This window comes from Hippocampus guttulatus, chromosome 2 (genome assembly GCF_054856545.1).
Source record: "Hippocampus guttulatus isolate MCC_2025c chromosome 2, RoL_Hgut_1.0, whole genome shotgun sequence".
NCBI lineage: Eukaryota > Metazoa > Chordata > Actinopteri > Syngnathiformes > Syngnathidae > Hippocampus > Hippocampus guttulatus.
Genome location: NC_141262.1, coordinates 20133814 through 20158203, shown reverse-complemented (window position 1 = coordinate 20158203; position 24390 = coordinate 20133814). Strand labels below are relative to the sequence as shown.

The 24390-nt window shown below is 41.1% G+C and overlaps 1 protein-coding gene and 1 long non-coding RNA gene across 3 annotated transcripts in view; both read left to right on the top strand.

Annotated features, from left to right (window-relative positions):
• The first annotated feature begins 11688 nt into the window (after nt 1–11688).
• The window catches only part of LOC147208843 (uncharacterized), a 79066-nt gene continuing 66364 nt past the window's right edge, over nt 11689–24390 (top strand). For both annotated transcript variants that reach the window (XR_015098213.1, XR_015098207.1), the window contains exon 1: nt 11689–11880. This is a non-coding gene — a long non-coding RNA (uncharacterized LOC147208843). The remainder of the gene's footprint in view (nt 11881–24390) is intronic.
• On the top strand, nt 20292–23378 carry sox3 (SRY-box transcription factor 3). Its single transcript, XM_086101217.1, has one exon. It carries the CDS (start codon nt 21313–21315, stop codon nt 22273–22275), a length of 963 nt encoding a protein of 320 aa, XP_085957343.1. The 5' UTR covers nt 20292–21312; the 3' UTR covers nt 22276–23378.

Genomic DNA, 24390 nt, shown 5'->3' with positions numbered 1-24390 from the left:
GAGCACAAAAACAACTTGATTGGTGTCCAGCGACTAACAGAGGGTTCCCCCACGCCCGCCCCCCCAAAAAAGATTGTTAAATTTCCGAATGCGGAGCCGCAACTATGCGTAGGTTCACTCTGAGTATGATTGTATGCACTGTTTGTATGCGTTGCTGCTTCATGTATGTTGAAGGAGCAGTTGTTTGAAGGTTTGGATATACGGTAGTGTTTATGCTCATTTCTAGTCGCCTGCCTTTTACTTTTTACATTACTTATGAACACGAAGCTAACAGACTTTAATCAAACAAAATTATATAATTTGAGTTTGATATTGATCTGTCAGTTTTGAGGTAAACCTCATATATGCCTTTTATTTGGAGAATTGCGCAAGTGAGTCTTTTTTTTTCCTTTTTTCGAAGTGATGTTATACTGTATATTGGTTTCTTGACGGAGAGAGGGTGAGGACAGCCGCTAAAAATACAAAGTGTGTTTGAACAAAACCAACAACCACAACAAAAAAAGGTTCATTGCAGGAGAAAGTAGTGCCACTAATAATAGTCTGACTTCTTGGACCTTGTTGAGCCAACAGCAGCCGACTCAAGGCTCAATCTGATTTCGAGGAAGACCTTTTAATTTATTTTTTAGTGGCGTGTCTGCAAGTGAAGTTGTTTTGCAAAATTGTTGCCCGAGCGAGGAGGTGAAATGTTAACCAATATCTTGTGAAAAATCCACAGTTTGATACATTTTCACACCCTGAATGCAGCGCAGAGATGAGCCTTTGTTGGAGGTACCCTTTTTTTTCAATGCAAGACACTCACAGGGTCAGCCAAGTTAGGAAAGTAATTAAAGCTGTGGAGAAAAGAAAGCATGCTGCCATTCTGATTTGGGGGGGGGGGGGAATGAATGACTATTTTAATAATGGGAGAGTGAGGACGGCGTGTGTGGTGCGAGAACGTTGTGGTGGGAAGAGCAGTGTGGAGGGGTGCTGCCTACTTATCAATAGTTGCATTTTTTTTTTTGAAATGGCATCGCTTGTACATTAGCGGGGCACAAGTGGCCTTGAAAAAAAAAAAGAAAAGGCGGGAACATTAACATAGTGATTTGATGCACGTGGCAAAGGGCCTGAGCCAATATCACAGAGGACTCAGCACTCCTTTTGTCTGCTGGGACTCTGCTCCCCTCTGATATGAAAATTCAATTATTTTATAACTAGATCTTGACAGTCCACGCTTGCGCCTTGCCAGCTGCATCTGCGCGCAGGGGGGGTGGGGGGGGGCGCCTCCTCCTGATAGCGAGAGGGAGGCCTTTTCACACAGCGACATGTTTTTCGGAAGGGGTGGGGCGGGGGACAAGATTGCCTAAATGTGTTGCATTTAAGAGCTGAAAGTTAATCTAATGCGGCGGCCATTATCTCACCCTTGGTAATTCCAATAGGCGCCTCAATCTGTGTTTACGCCTCTACCGCATCCTCGCACGGGGAATTCATTCTTCAACATCTTTGAATCGCATTTTCAGCGCCTCCATGCATTCAAACAGCTTATTAATGTATTTACTTTTCAGCACCAGGCAAGGGATGGTGGGGGCAATGGGCGCCACACAGCAAGGGAATGATATAGGAAATAAGTTTGTCAATGAAGGATGTCAGCATTTTTCCAATGGGGACGAACTCGGTGTGGAAGCGGAATTCTGTCAAGATGTAATATTTCTTTATCTAGCGAGTCTACCTCATTGCCTTCATTTTGGGCTCTATTTTCGTAAAACGTGCATATGCACCCAGGGCGCAAATGCCGACTGATCCAGTTGTGCTTCTCACCTTTGAGACTCTAGCGTGCAACAAGTTTGCTATATTTGAAGGGAATGAACATTGAAGTTGGCTGTGGCACTCCCACAATGGCGCACCCCTCCCGCTCACAGATATCTGCAAAATTACCAACATCGGGTTCAAGCCACCTCTGCGCAGTTATGCCATTCATGAAAATTGATCCCTTTATGTTACCATCCTATTAATCCGTTCTCGAAAGTCTCACTAAAAGCCAACGGTCCAAAATCCGAAGCGATATTTCCCGAAGGAAATAATGTAATTACAATGAATTTGTACCAGGAACCCAAAATAATTAAAGAAAACATTTTTATAGTGAATAACTAAATTCATAAAAGTGTGGAGAAAAAATCTACTCAGAACTTTCTGTTTTACTGTGTAAAGAGGGCTTAACAAGCATCGAGGTGTATTTTACAATGCAATGAACATGAACAACTCATGGCAATAATAAATCACCCAGTTTGCTCGGAAACACAAGTTAGGGCAACCTTGGCTTAAAATTCTTCTAGGCCATGAAATGAAACAACACGTCTCATTTTTTATTTTATTTTATTGTACAAAAATGAGCAGATGAGTGGAAAATTAGGACATTTATATGAAAAGAAGTGCCACTATAAAATTTGTTTATTAGGTTGTACATTCTACAATCCATAATAACACCATAAAAAGATTTTGGGAAACTTTTTCAAATGTATTCAGAATCAAATACAAAGAAAACTGAAATCACCTTGTATAAAAGTGTTCATCACAGCCTTAGCCATCAAGCTCAAAATTGTGCATTTTACTGCGAGGCAGAAATTCTGTATGTCCAAATATGGCCAGTTTCACAATTGCTTCACTAATCAGTACTTTTGGTCGTCGCCGACATCAGCTGTTATTTTTATGCATTATTAACACATTTAAAGTGTTGACAAGAGCCCGAGGTCACATGAACTGTCTGAAATGTGTCATAAAATGTGGCCTCTTCCCTCACTCTGCGGGAGCCGTGCAGAATTTTTATTTTTTATTTTTTTTAACAAAAGTGATTCAAACTATTTAGGTTGGGTACATTTATGCATGCCTCTTGTTTAAAATGGATCAATGCAATGTATCCGTACAGACAGAAACCTGCCAGCCATGAAGGTCAACATTTTTTTTCTTGCTTCAGTCATGGCTCGAAGACCTTTGAAAGAGTTTGGGCAGATGATGTAACCACAGTTGTTTACTTTTGGGAAGTCTTTTTCTCTGTTTAGGTGGGTGGGGTGGGGGTGAGGGAGGGGGGCAGTGTGAGCCAGCGTGAGCCCTTCAGTCCAACCTCGGCTCTTTAGCATCCATGCACACTTTCCATTTACTCAAAATGACTCATTTTGGATGAGCTATGTTCTTGTCTTTGCAGTACTCTGTGCCAAAATTCACATCTCAATGTTGTTAATGAACACCTGAGCCGCCTCCTTGGTGGCATCCATGCAGGCATTCAGCCGAGCCTTTTTTTTTTTTTTTTTTAGCTCCTTGTCCCATTGTAAGTGTTCTGAGGGGGGTCTCTTCGGATTAAGGAACAGTAAGCAGCCCACCCCAGCACCCTCCCCAACTCTTATCTCCCAGCCTTCTTTTTCAAGCTGTGTGTCGCTTATTAACCCACCCCGGGAGAAGACGTACCTGGCTCCCCCCTCATTTAGGCCGACGTGGAGTAGGCGCTCAGCTCCCACCGAAGAATGGAACATTAATTAGCATTCTCCGCAGGGGAGGAACACCATTAGCACTTAATTAGCGCGAAGGGTAGCATTCAAATCGCGTGGCTGGTTAACGCAATGTGCTCCATAGCTTCCCGATCGACGGTGCATGGCAACATTCTACACAGTTTTGGAAACAGAAAACTTAGGGATAGTTGAGGAAAATTTTACGATGAACCCAAAGTGCACTGGAACCTTTTGGCTGCAATAGCGACATGGGAAGACTCACTGAAAGGCAGAGAAGTGGTGGTCCCTGCAAATTTTCATGGATCAAATTTTCCTTGTGGATGGCAGCTAAAACTGAAATGTTGAGCAAAAAGTTGAAGGGGTCAAATGATGTTCACCCGTGAAGGTTCTAGTGCATTTTAGGTGCATCCCGAATCTCATCTGAAAGCCTAACATCCTTAATATCCAGAGCTACGAGGAAGTGTGAGTTGCTACGCATTGCAGAGCGGAAAGAAGGAGCAGCAACAGCAAAGTCAACATTTCTCTCGTGTGAAGCTTTCCTACATTTGAAAGTAAAGAACAGAGCGAAACATGGTGGCAGCGCGTGTGTAGAAATTGGCGACGTGAAGAGGGGGTTGGACGAAACGCTAGCTCGTTAGCACGGAAGCTAACCGCGGACGTTAGCACGGAAGCTAATTGCGAAAAGTCGCTACGCAGCTGGAACCCACCACCAGAGACCAACCAGCCGAACGCCAGCGAGCGTGAGGGAGCCGGCAACCCCACTTGCCACGTTAGAAACACCCAGCAGCAAGCCCACTGGACACGTCACAAACTAGCATACAACTGGCTAGCAACGAGACCCGACAAAATGCCACCCAAACAGAAGCAAGACACAAAGCAGGATGAGGATTTCCTGACCCTCACTCAAGTAAACGAATTACTCCAGCAACAAAAAGAGCTTTTTACGGCGCTCTTGCAACAACAACAGGAAAACTTCAAAGGATTTGTCAAGATGATAATAGACTCAACAAACTCACGACTTGACACTTTTACCAGGGAAGTCCAGGAAATAAAAACCAGCATCAACTTTACCCAAAAAGAGGTAGACGACATTAAAAAAAATCTAATCTGTCAAACTGGCCATTCCAAAGACATGCAAACAGAATTCTACAAAATATGTGACGGCATGCTTGTATTAACAGACAAGCTGGACTACTTGGAAGGACAGTCAAGAAGAAACAACTTGGTAATTGATGGAATTGAGGAAAAACCGGGAGAAACGTGGACTGAAACAGAGGAAAAAGTTCAAAAAATCCTCAAGGAGAAGCTGCTGATACAGGGGCAAATTGAGGTGGAGAGAGCTCACCGCACAGGAAGACAAGAACCTGGAAGACCTCGTCCGAGGCCAGTTGTGGTGAAATTTCTCAAATACAAGGACAGATCAAGGATCCTACAAAAAGCAAAATACTTAAAAGGCTCCAACATCTACATCAACGAAGACTTTACAGATGCCGTACGACAAAAAAGAAAAGAGCTCCTCCCAAAATTAAAAGCTGCACGTGACAGAGGGGAAACTGCCTACTTAAGACATGACAAACTTATCGTCCACCCCCGCACCAGTACTCCAACACAACAGGCTCGAGTTCAACACCATCAAGCAGCATACTGAGAATTATTCACCACCCGAAGATAAAAACTCTGACCCTACTGAAGCAGGAAATTCACATACCAAAAACATGGACTTCGAACCCTTTGATGACCCTTCCAACCCTTTGATGACTTCCAACCCTACTGACCACAAGACATTTGACCCTGAGAACAACTTGGACCCGGACAATAACTTTTTCAAGACCGACCGACCGCGAGGGAGCCAGCGACGACCGACCGTGAGGGGGCCAGTGATGACCGCGAGGAAGCCAGCGACGACTGCAGGGAAGCCAGCGACCGCGAGGAAGCCGGGAGACAACCAGCCAGCGACCACCGCGAGGGAGCCAGAGACGACCGAGAGGAAACCAGCGACGACAGCAGGGGAGCCAGTGACCGCGAGGGAGCCGGGAGACAGCGAGCCTGAGGGAGCCGGGAGACAACCAGCCAGCGCGCGTGAGAGAGCCAGGAGGCAGCCAGCCAGCGAGCGTGAGGGAGTCGGCGACGACCGCAAGGGAGCCAGCGACCACGAGGGACCCAGGAGACGTCCAGCCAGCAACCGCGAGGGAGCCAGTGATGACGGCGAGAGAGCGAGCGACGACAGCGAGAGAACCAACGACGACCGCGAGGGAGCCAGCGACGACCGCGTGGGAGCGGGAAATTCACATCCCAAAAACATGGACTTCCAACCCTTTGAAGATATTGACTATAAGCCATTCGATCCCGAGAACAATTTGGACCCAGACAACAACTTCTTCCAGAACAAACAAAGGGTAACAAACTCTGACTATTACCTGGATGAACAATTCAACACTAATATAAAATTGGAAAATGCACTTTCAGTAATACACTTAAACAGTAGAAGTCTCTATAAAAACTTCACAAAAATCAAAGAATACCTGACTAAATTCAATAAATTCAAAATAATTGCCATATCAGAAACTTGGCTTGATGAAGATAAAACAACTGAAATGGAAATAGAAGGTTATGAAATGTTTGCAACTAATAGGGAAAACAAAAAAGGAGGGGGGGTTGCAATATATGTAGACAAAGCACTTAAATGCAGTAAAATCGAGAGATTGACAAACACAATAGAAAACCTAATGGAATGTCTAACCATTGAAATACATAATAAAAAGGCATCAAATATCATCATAAGTTGCATCTATAGGACACCAGGATCATGTATTGACACATTCAATAAAAAACTAACAGATATGCTCAGTTACAACAACGATAAGAAAACACGAATAATATGTGGTGACTTTAACATTGACTTATTAAACCCAAATGGACACAAAAAAACAACCGACTTCATAAATACTATGTACAGCAACAGCTTTTTCCCAGTAATCCTGAAACCTAGCAGAATAACAGTTGACACGGCCACATTAATAGATAACATATTTATAAATAAGATTGACCATAAAATGGAAAGTGGACTTCTCATTAATGACATAAGTGACCACCTACCTGTTTTTGCAGTTTTTCATAATTATTTTGATAGAAAAGCTAAGTCAACAACTCGCATAACAGAAATAAGACTAAGAACCCAACGCTCCACCGACGCCTTTAAGCAAGACCTAGAAAAACAAAACTGGACCGAGGTCTATTCAAACGAAGACCCAAATACAGCGTTTGAAGTATTTCAGTCTACCATAATCTCCTTATATGATAAACATTTTCCATTAACTAAAGTCTCCAAAAAGTATAAAGACCCAAGTAAGCCATGGATAACGAAAGGCATAGAAAACGCATGTAAAAAGAAAAACAATTTATATAAATTGTTTTTAAAATTGAGAACTGAAGAAGCAGAAAAAAAATATAAGACCTATAAAAATAAACTAGTAAATATTATAAGAACCAGTAAAAGAGATCATTATCATGCACTATTAGAGCAGAATAAAAGTAACACACAAGAAATATGGAAGATACTTAACCAAGTAATCAGAAATAGTCCTAAAAAAATGGATTATCCAGAGTATTTTATCAAAGGCAAAAATACTATTTTGGAAAAAACTGCAGAAATAGCAACTGAATTTAATGAGTATTTTGTCAACATCGGCAGTAACCTAGCAAAACAAATTCCTGATCCAACAAACTTGTTTGAAATAGATAGATATGTAGAAAAAAACTCCTCCACGATGTTCCTTACTGCTGTAAAACAAGAAGAAGTATCAAATATTATAAAAACTTTTAAAAATAAAAAGTCAACTGATTGCTTTAATATTGACATGACAATAATAAAGCAGATTATAGAATATGTAGTGCGACCTTTCACGCACATATGCAACCTGTCATTCAAAGCTGGTATCTTTCCATCAAAAATGAAAATTGCTAAAGTTATTCCAATCTATAAAAGTGGAGAAAGACATCGGTTTACAAATTATAGACCAATATCACTACTACCACAATTTTCAAAAATATTAGAAAAACTATTTTCTCGCAGACTTGATAGCTTTATACAAAAGCATGCGCTGTTAAGTGAGAATCAATATGGCTTCAGGGAAAAGCGGACCACCTCAATGGCAGTTATGGAGTTTGTGGAAGCAATAGCCACTAATATAGACAACAAAGAATTTACTGTTGGGGTTTTCCTAGATCTAAAAAAAGCTTTTGACACAATAGATCACAGTATATTATTGAAAAAACTAGAAAGATATGGCATTAGAGGTGTAGCTTATAAATGGATAAAAAGTTATTTAGAAAACAGATATCAGTACGTGCAACTCAACAATAAAAAAACTAATCAACTAAAAATCACTCACGGAGTTCCTCAGGGGTCAGTGCTTGGTCCAAAACTATTCATCTTATATATAAATGATATCTGCAAGGTCTCAAAACAATTTAAATGTGTCCTATTTGCTGATGATACAACTTTCTACTGTTCTGGAATAAATCTGAAACAGCTCCTGACAACCGTAGAAAACGAATTAAACAAATTAAAAAACTGGTTCGACAGAAATAAATTGTCACTTAACCTGAAAAAATCGAAGTTAATTGTTTTTGGCACAAGACCAATCAAACACCAAGCTAAAATTATGGTAAACTCAATTGAGATAGAAAGAGCGTATGAAACCAAGTTTCTCGGATTAGTAATAGACTCAAAACTATGTTGGAAGCCACATATCGATAACGTAAAAAGAAAAATAGCCAAAACCGTAGGGATCCTCTACAAAACCAAGGAAGTGCTAAATAAGAGATCTTTGTACACATTGTACACTTCATTATTATTACCATATATGACCTACTGTGTGGAAATATGGGGAAATGCCTGCAAAACAAACACACTCCCTATTCTCAACCTACAAAAAAAAGCAATTCGAATTATTAATAGATCAAAATATACGGAACCCACAAATCCACTATTTATCAAATTAAATACGATGAAATTTTATGACCTGGTTGACTTTAAAATCGCCCAATTAATGTACAAAGCACACAATAACCTGCTCTGCCAAAACATTCAGAAGTTTTTCGAAATTCGAGAAAGCAGCTATGATTTAAGAGGTACCAACTTATTCAAAAAACTCAAAACAAGAACAAACATCAAGCAAAGAAGCGTATCTATCAAAGGTGTTAATCTGTGGAATAATCTCGAAACGGACCTGAAAATGAGTAAATCGCTTGCTGAGTTAAAAAACAAATTCAAAAAAATAGTACAAACAACCTACATCAATCAGAGTTAAAATGATAAATTCAAAACATTAAATATAATGATAAATCAGAACTAAGTTGATAAATAGAGAAAGGTATATAAATATCCATTATGAATTTAAGAGAAAATTGACACAAGAGTGTCAGGGTGTGGAAGTATATAATCCCGATACAAACCAAAAGTTGTAAAAATATCACGGTTAAGGGTAAAGTATGAGCCTTAATGGAGACTTCTTTCTTCTTACTTTTCTGATTGATATAAAAATGATTTATTAGATACAATCACATAACGGGGTAGGACTAGATAAGTTTTTTACTTCTTCCTACTCCCTTGAACATAATAACTGTGTTGAATGAAGATTGATTTCTTTCTTTTTACTTTTTTTATCTACCTTATTTTCTGTCAAATTATTACTGTATATATGTTTTATGTTCAATAAACAAACAAACAAACAAACAATATTTTCAAAGATGGGTACTAAACATTCTGCCAGGGTGTACAAATTCAGGTCCGGGGACCATTTATGGTTCGCTGCACCTTTTGTATTAGCCCAAAAAATGTACTTAAACATGGCCTGCATGAAAATGTAATGAGAAAAAGTTACAATGTTAAATCACAGTATTTTTTAAATTAAAAAAAGTTTGTTTTTTTTGTACTGCATGTTCACAATTATAATGATCACATCAAAACATGCTATTTTAAAATTTTGCTTTTTATAATTAATGGAATTAGAAATTGATGACCTGGTTATTTAGTACAATGAAAACAATGGACAAATGTTTGAGTTTTTTTGGTCATTTATGAAAAATAATGTATACTCATTATTAAAGCAGAAACATGTCTTTTTAATTATATTAATTAAATTACAATAAAATAAGCAATTGTGTACAACTATTCATGTACTTTATTATTTACAATAAATAATTGAACCTACTGAAATAAAAATAAATAAACATGTTCATTTACCAACTCGAGGGAAAGTAAACGTCTAAATCGAGCTTCAACAATAGTCGAGGAAATTTCCTAAATGGGTCACCATGGCAGGGCATTGTGATTTCCTAGGAGTTTAGGTGATCATTTGAAAATGTAAATTTTTGCAGAGATACAAAGAAAGAGGATTACGTACTGATATTTATTTGTCTTGAACTTAATAAATCACTGTTGATATCAGAGACGGCGTTTTGCCTCCCTAAATGTGTTTTTGACCCTGATTTCCAAAAATGTGTTTACTTTTACATCAGGATTTTGACATATTTTTCGTTTTCTGTTTTTAACCTTGACCTATAAAAACTTATGCAACATGGATTGACCCTATGTTGTAATTTATAGCTTTGACGTTTCAGAAAAAAATCCACCTGTTGGTGGATTCAAGAATATTCCAAAATATATTACTCAAATTACATGCTGTATTCTTGTCATCATTATAATGAAAATGTGATGTTTGAAAAAAATACAAATATGAACATCATCCATCAATTGTCTGTAATAACATGGTCATTCAAGCAAATTGGTCATTTGTGTCTCAAACTGGTAGCCCCTCACAGGAATCGGGTCGGTGACTCAAAATGAGTGCAACACGGATTACGTAAATCGTGCTCATGTAAATGCTTGAGAGGCTCGGGTTCAAGAAGGACCAATGCACTATTTTTTTTCTTCCCTTCCGGAAATCTGAGTGGCAGAGAGCTGTCATTTGCTGATTGATCCTGAATAGGATTGAATGTCGTTTTCCCACCAGGCTCTACCAAGGAGGAGGAATGGAAATACGAGGGGTGGTAGTGGGTGGTTCAAGAGCGAAGGGATGGGGGGGGGGGGTGATGCAGGTAGTGGTGTGTAATGCTAGAGTAAAATTAGAGCTTTAATGGTGGCTAATGGCATGTGATGGGTGGCGCCCATGTTGGGTTTCCAAGAAGAACGCCTCAGGTGTATTTTGCCCCCCGCCCTCCCACACACACACACTCATTCCCCCTCCCGTTCCTCAACCAAGTGCTGACACACCTATGAGATTATGCCGGGCCGGCCTTCCTTTCCCGCAGATGTAATTTCTGCCCAATCGTCATAATTACACATCTCCAACTTCAAGGCTGCCTCGTGTCTCCTGTTTCTGCCAACCGTCCAGCTGGCGAGAATGTTTGCGCTGGTGTTTGAGTGAAGGCTGGAGTTTTATTGCAGACGCCACCATCTTCACATAACCATCTTTAGAGATAGGCCAAGATGTTTTTATTTTTATTTTTTCCAAGGCCAATACCAATACGATTAATAGTACTCCGAGACATTCATTTGTAGCAAGAGGGAAAATATTGGCATGAAAATGTAAATAAAAAAAAAACTTTTCAACCTTGGAGAATTTTGAAGTTGTCCTTTTTAAAAAAAAAATTTTTTTGAACCTTGGAAAATAGACATCCTGGTTTGAAAATTGTAACCAAAAGTGCATCAAGTTCCCAAACTCAGCATGTCTTCAAAAGTTTTTAAAAAAATTAAAAAACTTTTTGACGCTGCTTGCCTGCAGTACCGACTTTCACCAATAAAGGTTGCTAATTGACTCTGAAACGGTCATGATAAATTTGAATACGGTAAAATGCATTTATAGGGAGACTGGAAATGTCAGTCCTAGACTTAAACACGAATGACAAAAATGACTAACACTCTATTTTTCGAGCCCTTTCACACTTTTATTTTTATTTTTTATTCACGGAGTAACACAATAGCGCTCTTTTCACACGCAGCCCGGTCGAGCCTCGGAAAGCTCCGGGTCACTTTCCCCTGGCCAAGTTTTACAGGCTGCCATGTTGTCTATTCTGTTCAGCTATTTAAAAAATGTTGAATGTCAACAATGGCCTTGACTGGTGCATTGTCAACTTTTGTATGAAGCAATCTTGACTGAATGAGATGGTTCCCAAAGCGGCGGCAGGGGCTCAGCTGCACACCAGTGCGGGGACCTGACGCCTCTTCTCTTCTTCTCCCTGCAGACCCAGAAGCTGCCACAACGACGACGGCGGCGGGCGGCGGCAACCCTCCGCCCGGTCGGCCTTGTGGGCTGTGGATGCCTGCGCTTTTTTCTTCCGGTCCTGGAAGGTGTGTCCTAACGGCGGGAAAGGCAGCTGACAGGCAACCAGTCACTGTTTGGTGAGTGGGCTCACTTTTCTAGCTGCAGGGGGAGGAGAAGTTAAACAAAAAAGGGCGGGGGTGCATTTCGGGTGAGGGGAGTTTGGTCTTCTTTGCTTTGCCGCTTTCTATGGAAAGAAACACGATGATGGCGCCTGTTAATTTGGGGAAGTGATCAGACTGGAAAGTGTGACACAAGATTTCAGTAATTCATTTATGGCATCAAAACAGATGTAAACATGGCAGTGTTCAAATAAAATAGTTTGAAACAGTGGTTGGAGCATATCAGAGCGAGACAAATTAAATGGTCAACCCGGAGATTTTTTTTTATTTTTTTAACAATAACACAATTATGTTGTTTGCAACGAATGTGTCACTAATTTAGATTCTTTGAATTTTTAAACATTGAAAACCAATATATACAGTGCTCAAATGTGTTCCACCATGTTACTGCCATCTTTGTGTTTATTTTTGTATTTTTTTGAACACGAGTAAGATTGTGTTCATTTCCATTGATGCATAGGCTATATAGAGTATATTTTATATGATATTTATACCAAACATTGTTTGTCGATGACTTGATGCGGAAGGTTTTCACCTATAAGAGCAGCTTTTAGCTGTGTTTTGCACATGCACACGTTCAAGCTTTGTCTTTTTGGAACTGTTTCAATGTAAATACGAAGTATCTATGTTTTGTTCCACACCACTGTTGTTTTGTAACAGTATTTAAAATGGGCCATTTTTATTTCTTCTCCCTCGGGCTAACATGGCAAATGTATTGCCTCGCCTGTTTCAAGGTTTGATCACATGATGCTCGCAATGTGTACCCATGGGCACTTTGACGTCAATTTCTGTCGATGGCAGGGGGTGGTGCTGCATAAAATATCAGCCTCCTTTGATGGCTGAAAATGTATTTTCCTTCATTCTTATCCCATAAACATATTCATATGAATACCGCGTTTAAACGAGTGTGGCACATGGAACATATTATCGCGAAGAACATTTTGGTCTCAACTTCCACTTTAAGTTCAAATCCAACATCTGGGACATCCTCGGGCACCCGTGTCGTCCTCCAGCTCACCTTTCGCGGCTCAAGCGGGCACAAGGTTACCAGTTTCCTCCCAGGCCATCCATTATCATGTCAACACGGCCCACCTCCCGCAAGCCGCTTAGCTCTAATGAAATGTGCCATAATCGGCGCGCTCATCTCGCCACGCTCAAGGTAATTAATATGTTTAGAGGGCGATGGCTAACTCTTAATTAAATTAGACCTCCCTTTTTTAATGAGACTTTGACTGGGGCCAAAATGGATGGGCGCTATCGGCTTCATCAAGAGCCTTGGCTGGCATGCAACACACGTTTGTCATTTCGGCTCCATTTCACATCAAGGCACAATGTGATTTATAAAGCTTGTTTGTTTCTTTATTGGGGGTGGGGGAGGGTGTTAATAAATTATCCCCTTTAATTAACAAGCTAACCCAGTTTGGAGTTCCCCAAAAGGCCAACATTGTCCCGCAATCTGAGTGGAAAACATCACATCATCATTTTAGAGGAGAGTGCAGATAACAACGGAGTGGCATTAATCATGGTCACCCCCCCCCCCCAAAAGCTGAGCTTAATTAATGAATTAAAGTTGCACTGCACATTAATTGTGCATTTTGACAATATTATCTTAAACTAATGAATTTGACAAAGACTCTGTTTAATTTTTTTAAATAAAAAAATGAGGCGAGATTAGTGGGATCTCAATTATGGGCTAAAACAAAAGAAGGGCTGCTTTGCCTGAGGCCACAGGAGAAAATGCCAACTTGGCACTTTCTTCCAAACAAGAAGCGTAAAAAAAAGGCAGAAAGTTCCTTTTGTTTTGGGGGAGAAAGTGAACATGGCAACGATTCAAAAGATACACAGGAAATAATGAGCGGCGTAATTAGTCCGTAATGGTTTTGAAACTGATTGTCGTCGAGAGGTGCTTGATAGTGTCATTCACTGGCAGACGCCTGCTTGCTTTCACTTCAAATCCTGTGGATGCTCATCTTTTTTTTTCATCAGATTGCATCTGGTGCCCGTTGTGATTGGGAAAAACAAACACCACCTATCATAATAAATTTGCTAAAATGAAAAACTCAGAAGTCATGATGGTGCAGCAAATGTGTATACAGACAATATAACTGTACTCGCAGTCATATATTCTTTATCCTTTGCGAAGATCAACTAATGTTAGTGCTGCACTGATAAGCTGAGAGGAGTTGAAGTGTCTAAAATGAACAGTATGTACGTATCCGTATGTTATACTGCCCCCAGGTGGCCAGGGTGGGCACATCAGGAAGAGCAGGGCACTGGCTAGTCAGTTGATGCAGTTTGAACATAACAGGTGTAAGTTTATGCGGGAACTGTTGTAAAATACACAAATACCTCACATGGGCTCTTAGGGTGTTTTACGATCCCTCATTACCAACGGTGGAACACAGACAGTTCACGGGACTATTTCAAAGTCCCCCATGAGTATGCATTTATTATTTCATGGACTCTAACTGTTTTGAGATTTGCTCCCAATGGCCTTCAAAGGCCAACAGGTGCATGTTCTGCAAAAAATAAAATAAAAACTGTGCAAATGTGGTGGGAAGGCAGACAGTTGTCAGTATCTTGAAGATCCCCACCCAACCATTACCGCATATGGTTTATATTTTCCTCGTGTTCTTCTCTGACGGGTTGGAGCTGCTGCTTCTTTTTTTGTGCAAAAAGCTAAAGAAAAAAAGCAGAACATGATTTTTTTTTTAAAATCCTGGACCCAAGGTCCGGTGAAACATTTCACGAAAGTCTTATGCTTGACTTTCGAAAGTAACCCGTAAAGAAACCCATAAAGTAGAATTATGGATTGCGCCCCCGTGCACAAACACAAAAAGGTGCCTTATTGTTTGCGAAACGAGAGTGCAACTCGGGGCCTCAGAAGCATAAGCACATCGCGCCTCAATTTCTGCCTCATCGCCAGCCAATCCACTGCGGCCGTGTCATTTCAATGTTTTATTTTTCCATTTAACGCGCCATCTAGCAAATGTTTGAATGCGAGCCTTTCTCCAAATCTGGCCACAGCCAATTGTCTCGGAAAAGACCTTGAGGAGCAAAAATAATCATGAAGGAATGCCTGCGCTGATATCCTCTCGTCTGCTTTTTAGCCTCATTACACCAGCAGCACCTTTTATTAGCACACTATGCACCTGATATATTCATTCTATTTGTTTTAGCATGTCCTTGATATCCATCTTAAGGTCCATTTACAAGTACACTCTTTGCCCCCACAAGTAAAACGATTCAGCGCACTACTTTGTAGAATGACTGTCTGTTGTAGTGGCGTTTTATTTTCTTTCCACCTCTGTTCGAGTAAAATTAGCCTACTTGTACCCAATTAAAGCACACTAGTAAACCCTGATGCCCAATTTAAGATCCATGCACTGGTAAACCCCCCCCCCCCCGGCCACCCACTCAGTGCTGTACTAGAGTGACTCATATACAGTACAGTATATACAAGTAATGTTACTAGTGCCACTGTTTTGTCTTGTAGTACATGATTAAATTAAACTACTGTAGTAGTAACACTACTAGGTCCAACAAGAAGGCACTAGTAGCCCTGGATCTCTCTCTCTCTCTCTCTATGGATTTTCATATTTTGGGGGCAAATAAGACTATTTGTGCATCTAAGTGTTATTTTTCTATAATGACTTTCTGAATCACTGTATTTGATAATTTTTTTTGGGGGGGGCGGGGGCAAAAATGAGGCATGTTACTGAGGAAATGACATTTTGCAATATTTTAAAAGTACCCTACCCCTCTTGAATGATCTAAAATCAAATCATCCGGTTTCCTTCTATTGAAATGTATTTCATGTTATCTCCGTTTAATTCTTTATTTAGTGCATCAGTGACTCTTAACACGTCTTGATGACGTAGAGGGTGGGCACACGTTATTAACCAATTTTCCTGGTCGTGTGTGTGTGTGTGTGTGTGTGTGTGTGTGTGTGTATGTGTGTGTGTGTGTGTGTGTGTGTGTGTGTGCGCGCGTGCGCGCGCGTGCTCTCGATCGCAACGGCTGAGGCTGGAATAAGTGAATAAATCAAATTAACACCAGCAACACGCTTAGTGAACTAAAGAGGTGATGATGACATGCTGGCTTTTCTCGCACCAAATGAGCCGTGGGGGAAAAATATAGATATTATTACTTTTTTTTCCACCTGCTCCCTTCAACTACAGCGAGCACTTTAGAGAACAGTAGAGCGTGCGTGAACTGCAACTTCATTTGCATCCATGCTGCTCCTTTTTCCCCTCCCGATGGAAAAAAAATATAATGCAGATCTCAATGAGACACATTCCATTGTTGGCCCGCTGATGCGCTGTCATTGAAATGTCATTATTGCTTAATGACTTTTTCTTGTATGGAGTCGCCGGCCTCAAACAAACAACAAAAACTTCCCGGGTGGTGCTGGTGATGGGGCGTGTTCAATTCATGCTGTTTATTGTGCGGTGGAGAGTTTGGATTATAGATTTAGCATGCATGTTATTAGGGCGTGTTGAAAAGTAAATAGCTCTCGAGAAAAAAAAAAGATAAACGTAATTATTAGGATTATCAAACCAGGAGAAACTGAGGTGAAACAATTGCAAAAAAAGATCAAAATAAATGTAACAAAGAAAAGTGGGACTGGGAAAAAAGACACAAAAATAAAACTTGAAATAAAATGACAGCAATGTAAGATTCCAGCCTATTTACGTACATAGACCATCTTGGTTTTTATTTAAAATTTTTCTTGTCATATGAAAGTGTAATTGAGATTAAAATTGGCCCAAAAATCAAATAAATAAAAAAGACTACCATGTTTGAAAAAGAGTAAAATACATCAACGTTTACAAAGAAAAGTGGGGATGTCTTTCAAAAATCCATAAAAATACAATTTTGAAAAATTACAAGACTAAGATCCACCCTCTTTATTAAAATATAAACAATTATGATGACTATTTAAATATTTGATATGCACCCAGTTAAAATTGAGATCAAAAACAGGCCTGAATTGAAAAGTTCAAAATGATATGCATTTATAAAATACATAATATCTACACACAGAAAAAAAACACATAGAGCTGCTTTATTTTTCTATGTTGTTGACTAAAATGAAGTCATGGTAAACCCTTCAAATTCACATTTCTTTAGGCGAAATTCAAAACTGGCTAGAAAGGTTTAATAAATTAACAAATACATTCATCAACAAATAGACTTTAAAAATAGCTATAACGTACAAGCAAACCTGCGGGTGTTTTTTTTCAACGCAATTATTTTTGTATTAAAATAAAATCCAAATCTGTTGAATCAAATGAACATCCATCGTTCCTTGATGTGACATATGTGTGCTGTGTGACTTGAAATGCACACGCGTGCACTTTGTTGCCATTGACGCCATTCAAGATTTCATTTCCCCCTTTTTGTCCTCTTCAGTGGCGTTTAATTCAAGCAACATTCCAGCTTCGTTTGGGACCTCCTACAACCAACGGCAATCGTGCCTGTTCTCTTTTCCCAAACGCAATCGAAGATTTGTTTGAATGTAATGTGGGCGATATTTGCTGCGGTTTTTATTCGGGCGGACTGCGAGGGCACCCCCCGCCCGATGGTGACGTCATCCGCACTTCGCTGGTGGTCCGGTGTCGCTTAATGAGCAAATTAGCCGCACTGAGGCCCCTCATTAGCCAAAGGCCGGCTTACTAGCCCTGGCCTGGCCTGGCTTGGCTGGTTTTCTCTGTCTGTCTATCTTGCGCTCTTGATGACATTTCCATAAGAAGATTACAAGCGGATCAGCGCTGAGATGTGCGCACAAAAAAAAAAAAAACCCACAAAAAAAACCCGCGCAGAGCTAATTGCCGCTTACTTTTATTGGCCACGTCTGGTTTGTCAGGCGCCATTGAACAGGGAAATTAAACTGTTGGGTTAGTACCCCCATCGAGGGGGTATGACAATCTATCAGCACGATTTCACTCTTTCGAAAGGCCAAGGTGAACATCGTGTTTCGTCTAAAAGCGCCTACACTTGAAGCACGCAATTGCTCTTGATTCAACAGGTCTTAAATTAGACATGTAGTCTCATGTAGCAAAATGAACAACATTTAAAGACAGTATGTAATAAGGCTGGCAAGTAAATGTATTATCATTGCTCGCCAGTTTCAGCATTAACAACGTGCTTAAATACAGGTAAATAAAAAGACGGTACCTCAGTACTGATTACATTTAAATACACTGCACATACGTAAAAATTGAACCCACCTAATTGTTGAAAACAGTCGTAAAAGATTAAATGTGACAATGTTGAACTCTGAAGTTAAATACAACCGAACTGTTTTTCCCCACCCGCCACTAGAGGGAGCCGACGTGCCACTAGTGGGGAAATACTTTGAAATTGATGAGGAGGTAACCTCCTGTTGCTCTGCTCACGAGCATTTTGCAATATGTTTGGGTTTAAACCCAACTTAATTTGTGCTTCGCAGGGTGTACCTTTTGTAATTTCTAATGAAATTCATTAATGTCATGATTGATTTTATGACTCATATTAATATTGATATTTTTGTTGGTTTTATTTGCATCCTAAGCACCTTGCTCAAATTAACTCCACACTATTAACAGAGTACTTAAAAAACCCACCACAACTGAAACAAATAAAAATGTAAGGTAAAACACAATAATAATCACAAATGATAACTAACAAATAAGAAAAGATAAGAAAACCTTTGTCTCGCAATGGAGAAATTTGCAAATAATAAATTAAGAATAATGGTTTATTTATTTAAATAAAAATGCAAGCTTTGGAAACACAAAACCTGCATTCGGTGGCATCCGAGCTACCCCTACAGTAGCTCCACTGTCTTTTGGGGGAAATAAGGCCGCCTGCAGTTCCACCAGTAGCCTGTTGGGGGTATCAAAGTGCATCTTGTTGTGGTTAGGGAGCGAAGAAGCAGTGCATTCTCTTGAAGAATACAATACATCGTTATATTGCGCTTTTACAACATCTGTAGCTGTAACAAAGCACTTTACAGAACATTTAACCTAAAATAATAAAGCAACACATACAAACCTAATTTTACAATTGTAACGCATAATCAAACGAGAATGTTCGAACAAAAATGTTTTACAGGATGTCAAGCTATCATTTTTCATGGTCAAATATGTTTTGATATATTTTTCATACACTGTATTGCAGCCCTTTTCTAAGCACATTTAGTTTTTGAATTGGAAAAAAAAATCACATTTCTATATCAAACTACACTTCCCTGTCTAAGTATGCAATTTTTGTCACAAAAAGGCATCATTTCAGGGGTAGATATGTGCCAAGACAAAAATGTTACTCCTAAAAATATGCCTTTTCATGCCTGAATGTTGCACATTTTTATGGCAAACTAACATTTCAAGGCCACATATGTTTTTACATTTTCATGGGCTTATGTAGAAATTTGTAAATGAATATTGTTTTAATTGAAACAATACCACTTCCATACCACTTTTCTGGGGGTGTACACTCTTAAAATAACCCAAATGGATTGAAATAGTTATTTATTAACTCAGCAGTTTTAAGGGTCTCTCGTCTTTGTGGCCAAAAGTTTTTGTTATCATTAATACAGTCCCACGTATAAATATTGCACTATTGTGGGCCCCTCGCCCCGTTTATTTTTCTTTTGGGCAAAATACTTTTTTGGGGTGTGTCGTCAACCAATCCAGTTTCTGCGCACATATATTGCATTATTGTCTAAAATGCCATGTTTTATGGCAAACTCACATTTTAAGGCTGCATATATGATTTATGATATTATGTGAACGTGTAGTGTTTTATTTCAAAAAAATATCAGATGTGTTTTTAGTGGGAATCTAAAACTTTTTGGGAGAATACAGTTGCATTTTCAAGCACATATTTCGCATTTTAGCATTATTATGAACAATTGCTAATCAGATTAGTCATCGAACCTCCGACCGTTTCAAATCCCAAATCGTGATTGTCGCTTGAGAAAATGACGTCAGTTCGCGTCTAAATTCAGGAGTTACTCACATAAGAGTGAATTTAGAATCCAGACGCTCATTTTTAGTTTTAGGCGAAACGAATCAGAACCAGAATCTTCCCGTGACACTCGAGGTGATAAAGGCTTTCCCCCCTTACCCCCCAACCCTCTACTTTCTCTCAATGGTCGATTCCCAAGCGCTCATTACCAGGTGTGAATGTTTTGGGGTCTCAACTCGTTTTGGGGAAGTAGAAACATGTTAATGTGACCCCCCCCCCCCCCCCGTCATTTTCATAACCATTAGCGCGCGCGCGCACACACACACACAAAATCCGAGTGGGGGTGGGGGTTAGCGAGCGTCCCTCAGGCGTGGGGGGGGGGGGGGTGGCCGCTCCCCTCCACAAGAGGTCGTTGATGTATTAAAAGTTTTCGCCTGAACAAGCAGCACAGGAGTCTGTATGGAACCGAATTTAGAGCGGATTGAACAACGGGCAACGACGAAACAGATTGTTTTCGCTCAGTTGTGTGTCACAAAGCTGTCATTTCTGACGCTCCCTGAAGGCAACAACCGACGAAAGACATGCTAAGTTTTAGTTTGTCATTGAAACCTTGCATGCATTCTACCGCTTAAAATGCAAATTAAGACACTATTTAAACAATTTAATACTATTGCTCAATCTGTAGTATTTTGGGATTTACAGTATATTTTCTTGACATCGTCAATTGCTGTTAATTCAGATTGATTATTTCCGGCATTTTTGGCACATCTGCCATGTTACTCTTAATGTAGTTAGTTTTGGCCTACATTTTCCCTTTCCCTTTGTGTTTATCACTGATTTGCAGGTCAGTAATGCAATGAACTGCAAACTAAATTGATCGGTGATATAGAGTTCTGCAAAACACGAAGAGACAAGCCCCTCAAAAAATATCCAACCTTTTCGGAGGGTGCTCAGTTTTCGTGTTCGTAAATAAATGCTCCAATTGAGAGTATTTGAATTTGGGACTTATGTTGTCAGTCTAAAGAACAAACCATACGTGATATTTTCATGAGTACAATTTATAATTTGGTATCTTTTCCAAGCCGCATTTGCAAAACGTTTCAAACGAGCCAAGTTGCCACCTTTTTTTTTAACCTTCTTACGAACAGCCCGACTGGCTGTCTGATTGGCTGTCGTGCAGCTGTGGGGGGAGGCTCCCTGTGATTGGCTGCCCTTGGCTCCATCACATGGTTCCCGGCCCTGGCCAAATAACACGCGGGGCTTGGCCAACAAGTTTGCGCACTTGTGTCGAGAGCCGAGGAGCACCTGCACGACGACGTTTTTTCCTCCTCTTTCCGGAGACTAAAACTTTTCTTTGACTTTGGGCGCTCTTTGCCCAACTTTTGTTGTTGTTGTTGGTACTTTGCGGCGAGAGCGCGCAGCTGTCCCGGGTCAGCCATGTACAACATGATGGAGACTGAGATCAAGTCCCCGCTGCCCCCTCCGCCCAACTCTGGCTCGGCTCCGGGCTCCAAGGGCGGCGGCGGCGGCGGAGTGAGCGACCAGGAGCGCGTCAAGCGCCCCATGAACGCCTTCATGGTGTGGTCCCGGGGCCAGCGGCGTAAGATGGCCCAGGAGAACCCCAAGATGCACAACTCCGAGATCAGCAAGCGTCTCGGCGCCGACTGGAAGCTGCTGACGGACGCCGAGAAGCGGCCGTTCATCGACGAGGCCAAGCGGCTGCGCGCCATGCACATGAAGGAGCACCCAGATTACAAGTACCGACCGCGCCGGAAGACCAAGACCCTGCTGAAGAAAGACAAGTACTCGCTGTCCGGTGGGCTCCTGGCACCGGGGGGCGCGGCGGTGACCAACCCGGTGCAGGTGGGCCAGCGGATGGACAGCTACGCGCACATGAACGGCTGGAGCAACGGCGCCTACTCGCTGATGCAGGAGCAGCTGGCATACCCGCAACACCACGGCATGAGCGGCCCGCAGATGCACCGCTACGACATGGCCTCGCTGCAGTATCCCATGATGAGCACGGCGCAGAGCTACATGAGCGCGGCCTCCACGTACAGCATGTCCCCGGCGGCGTACGGCACGCCGCAGGCCGCCGTGGTCAGCGCCGCCGCCGCCGCTGCCGCCGCCGGCGGGGCTGCGGGGAACCCCAACCCGCCCATGGTGGGCCTGGGCTCCATGTGCAAGAGCGAGCCCAGCTCGCCGCCGCCCGCCATCACGTCGCACTCCCAGCGGGCCTGTTTGGGGGACCTGAGGGACATGATCAGCATGTACCTGCCGCCCGGCGGGGACAGCGCGGAGCACTCGGCCCTGCAGGGCAGCCGGTTACACAGCGTGCACCCCCATTACCAGAGCGCCGGGACGGGCGTCAATGGGACACTTCCGCTCACGCACATCTGAGTGAGTCGCGCGCTCACCAGAAAATTCAGACTTTTCCCAATTCAAAAACAAACCACAAAAAAAAAGTACTTGGATACTTGAACTTTGGTTGCCCTGAAGTGAGGTGTCAAACTCGAGGCCTGGGGGCCATGTCCGGCCTGTAAAGTAAATAAAACGTCGACTTGGACCTGCACTGAAATTTCATTTTCCCTCCCTTGAACTGTTTTTGCAAATGTTTATTTCAACCAAATCACTTCTTATTATGACCCAAGCAACACACCCCTTTAAACTGCTGTGTTAAAATACATCAATGTGGAGCAGTTTTAAAGGATAACAAAAAAAACAAAACCTGCTCATTTCAAATTTGTTTGGTTAAAAAAATAGCAGCAATTGTGTATATGTAAAAATACAACGAAGTGATCATACTTTTACGTGGCCTGCAGCAAAAGTGAGTTTGACACACCTGCGGAAATAAAAAATCACTTTTCGCACACGCAATATTTTTTTTGGCGCTTGTGCCGTTTTGGACTCACATGGAGTCCACCAGAGAAAATCGTATTGCAAAAAAAGAAAAAAGAGGAAAGACAGTTTTTTTTTATGATCACAAGTTTAAGCAATCAAAGTGATGGAGAAGAATTGGACTTCTATATATTAAATGATGCCACATTTTCATCTGTGCGTGAAAAGGCAAGTGGCCTTGTGAAGAGGCTGGTTTATTTCAGACAAAAAATGTTTACACTTCGTTTGTAGAATGTCAGCTGTCCAAACTTGTAGTCCTTTTCCGTTTTTTCCCCCCGTCAACCCACAACCCCCCCTTTTTTTTTCTAGTTTGAAATGAAATATTAAGACTGTGCTGGTCGCAAGCGCAAGTTTTATTTATAGTTCCCCTTCTCCTCTTAGCTTTTGAGCCCAATGTTTTGTCAAGTGGAGCATACGTTCACATTTTGTTTTGTACATTTCTGTGACGGTTAGTGTCTTGTTTGTGGGTTTTTTTTCTTTTTTGGGCAGTGTCAAGTTCACTCATTCTCTGCAGTGAGTTATTTTTTTTAATTTAAACTGACCTTTCTACATATTTTAAGACCATCCTCTATGCTCAAATGCCGAATAAATTTGTATGAAACACACATTTGAGACCCTTGGTTTTTATATCGAATCAAAAATGTGGACTGCGGATGGTTTTTATTATCCTGTAACAAATATATTTTCCCTTTAGTGCATTCATTTCACCGTTACATTGCCAAAAACTTCCCATTTGAACCCCTCAAGAACAATATTGACATTTATTAATCGCGGCATGAGACATTTCGATATGACATGGTCAACACAGGCACATTTTACAAGCTTGCTACCTTTTAAATTGGTATATTGTAATTACAAAAATATACTTTTGCAGTACTGAAGATGGAGTGTTATTAAGACAATTTAGCACAAGTGTTTTATACTAAGTCATATCTCGCCTATCATTAGGATAATTGCATTAGTCAATTTCAACTTGCGGTCACATTATCAATACACCCCCCCCAAAAAATTGCGATGTGTTTGTTAAAAATTGTGGGGTTTTTTTTAAGTTGTCCAAGTCATCATATGCAAAATGGCGAATCAAGATACCTGCACACTTGTTTGTTGAATTTGTTGTCGTTTTATTCTTGTTTTCTGAAAACATTCAAAAATGACTCAAGCGGTCATGCTTGCATTGACTGAACTTCCAAAGTAACAGACAGCAGGTGCCTCTTAAAAATTGCCACTTGAATGTGATAAAGGACACAGATTGAATATGTCATTTCTTGTGTAACCTTAATCTGCATATGTGCAAAACAATCAAAAGAAATGTGTGGTCGCTGCGGTTCCAAACATGATTTGAGTGTAGTCTAAGGGCGGTGAGGCGACTGCTGTTATGTATTTTAGCATAAGTGAGTGGCGGCCACCAAAGATTTATTTATTTTTTTTTGGCTGCATGCGGTGGCGTTCCCGCTGGCCTTCCCACACTCTCCTTTATGGGACAACTTGATCCACAAGCTGAGCACAGCAACCGGGATTAGCCCCCGTGCACCTTTGTGGAGCGGCAGATTATCCGGACCTCCCTGCATTCACTGGCCCGAGTCGTTCTTAAGTCATGCAGTGTGCCAGCAGCCGCCC

What these genes read in the sequence shown, in the direction of transcription:
- sox3 (XM_086101217.1), top strand. Translation starts at nt 21,313, where the DNA reads ATGTACAACATGATGGAGACTGAGATCAAGTCCCCGCTGCCCCCTCCG.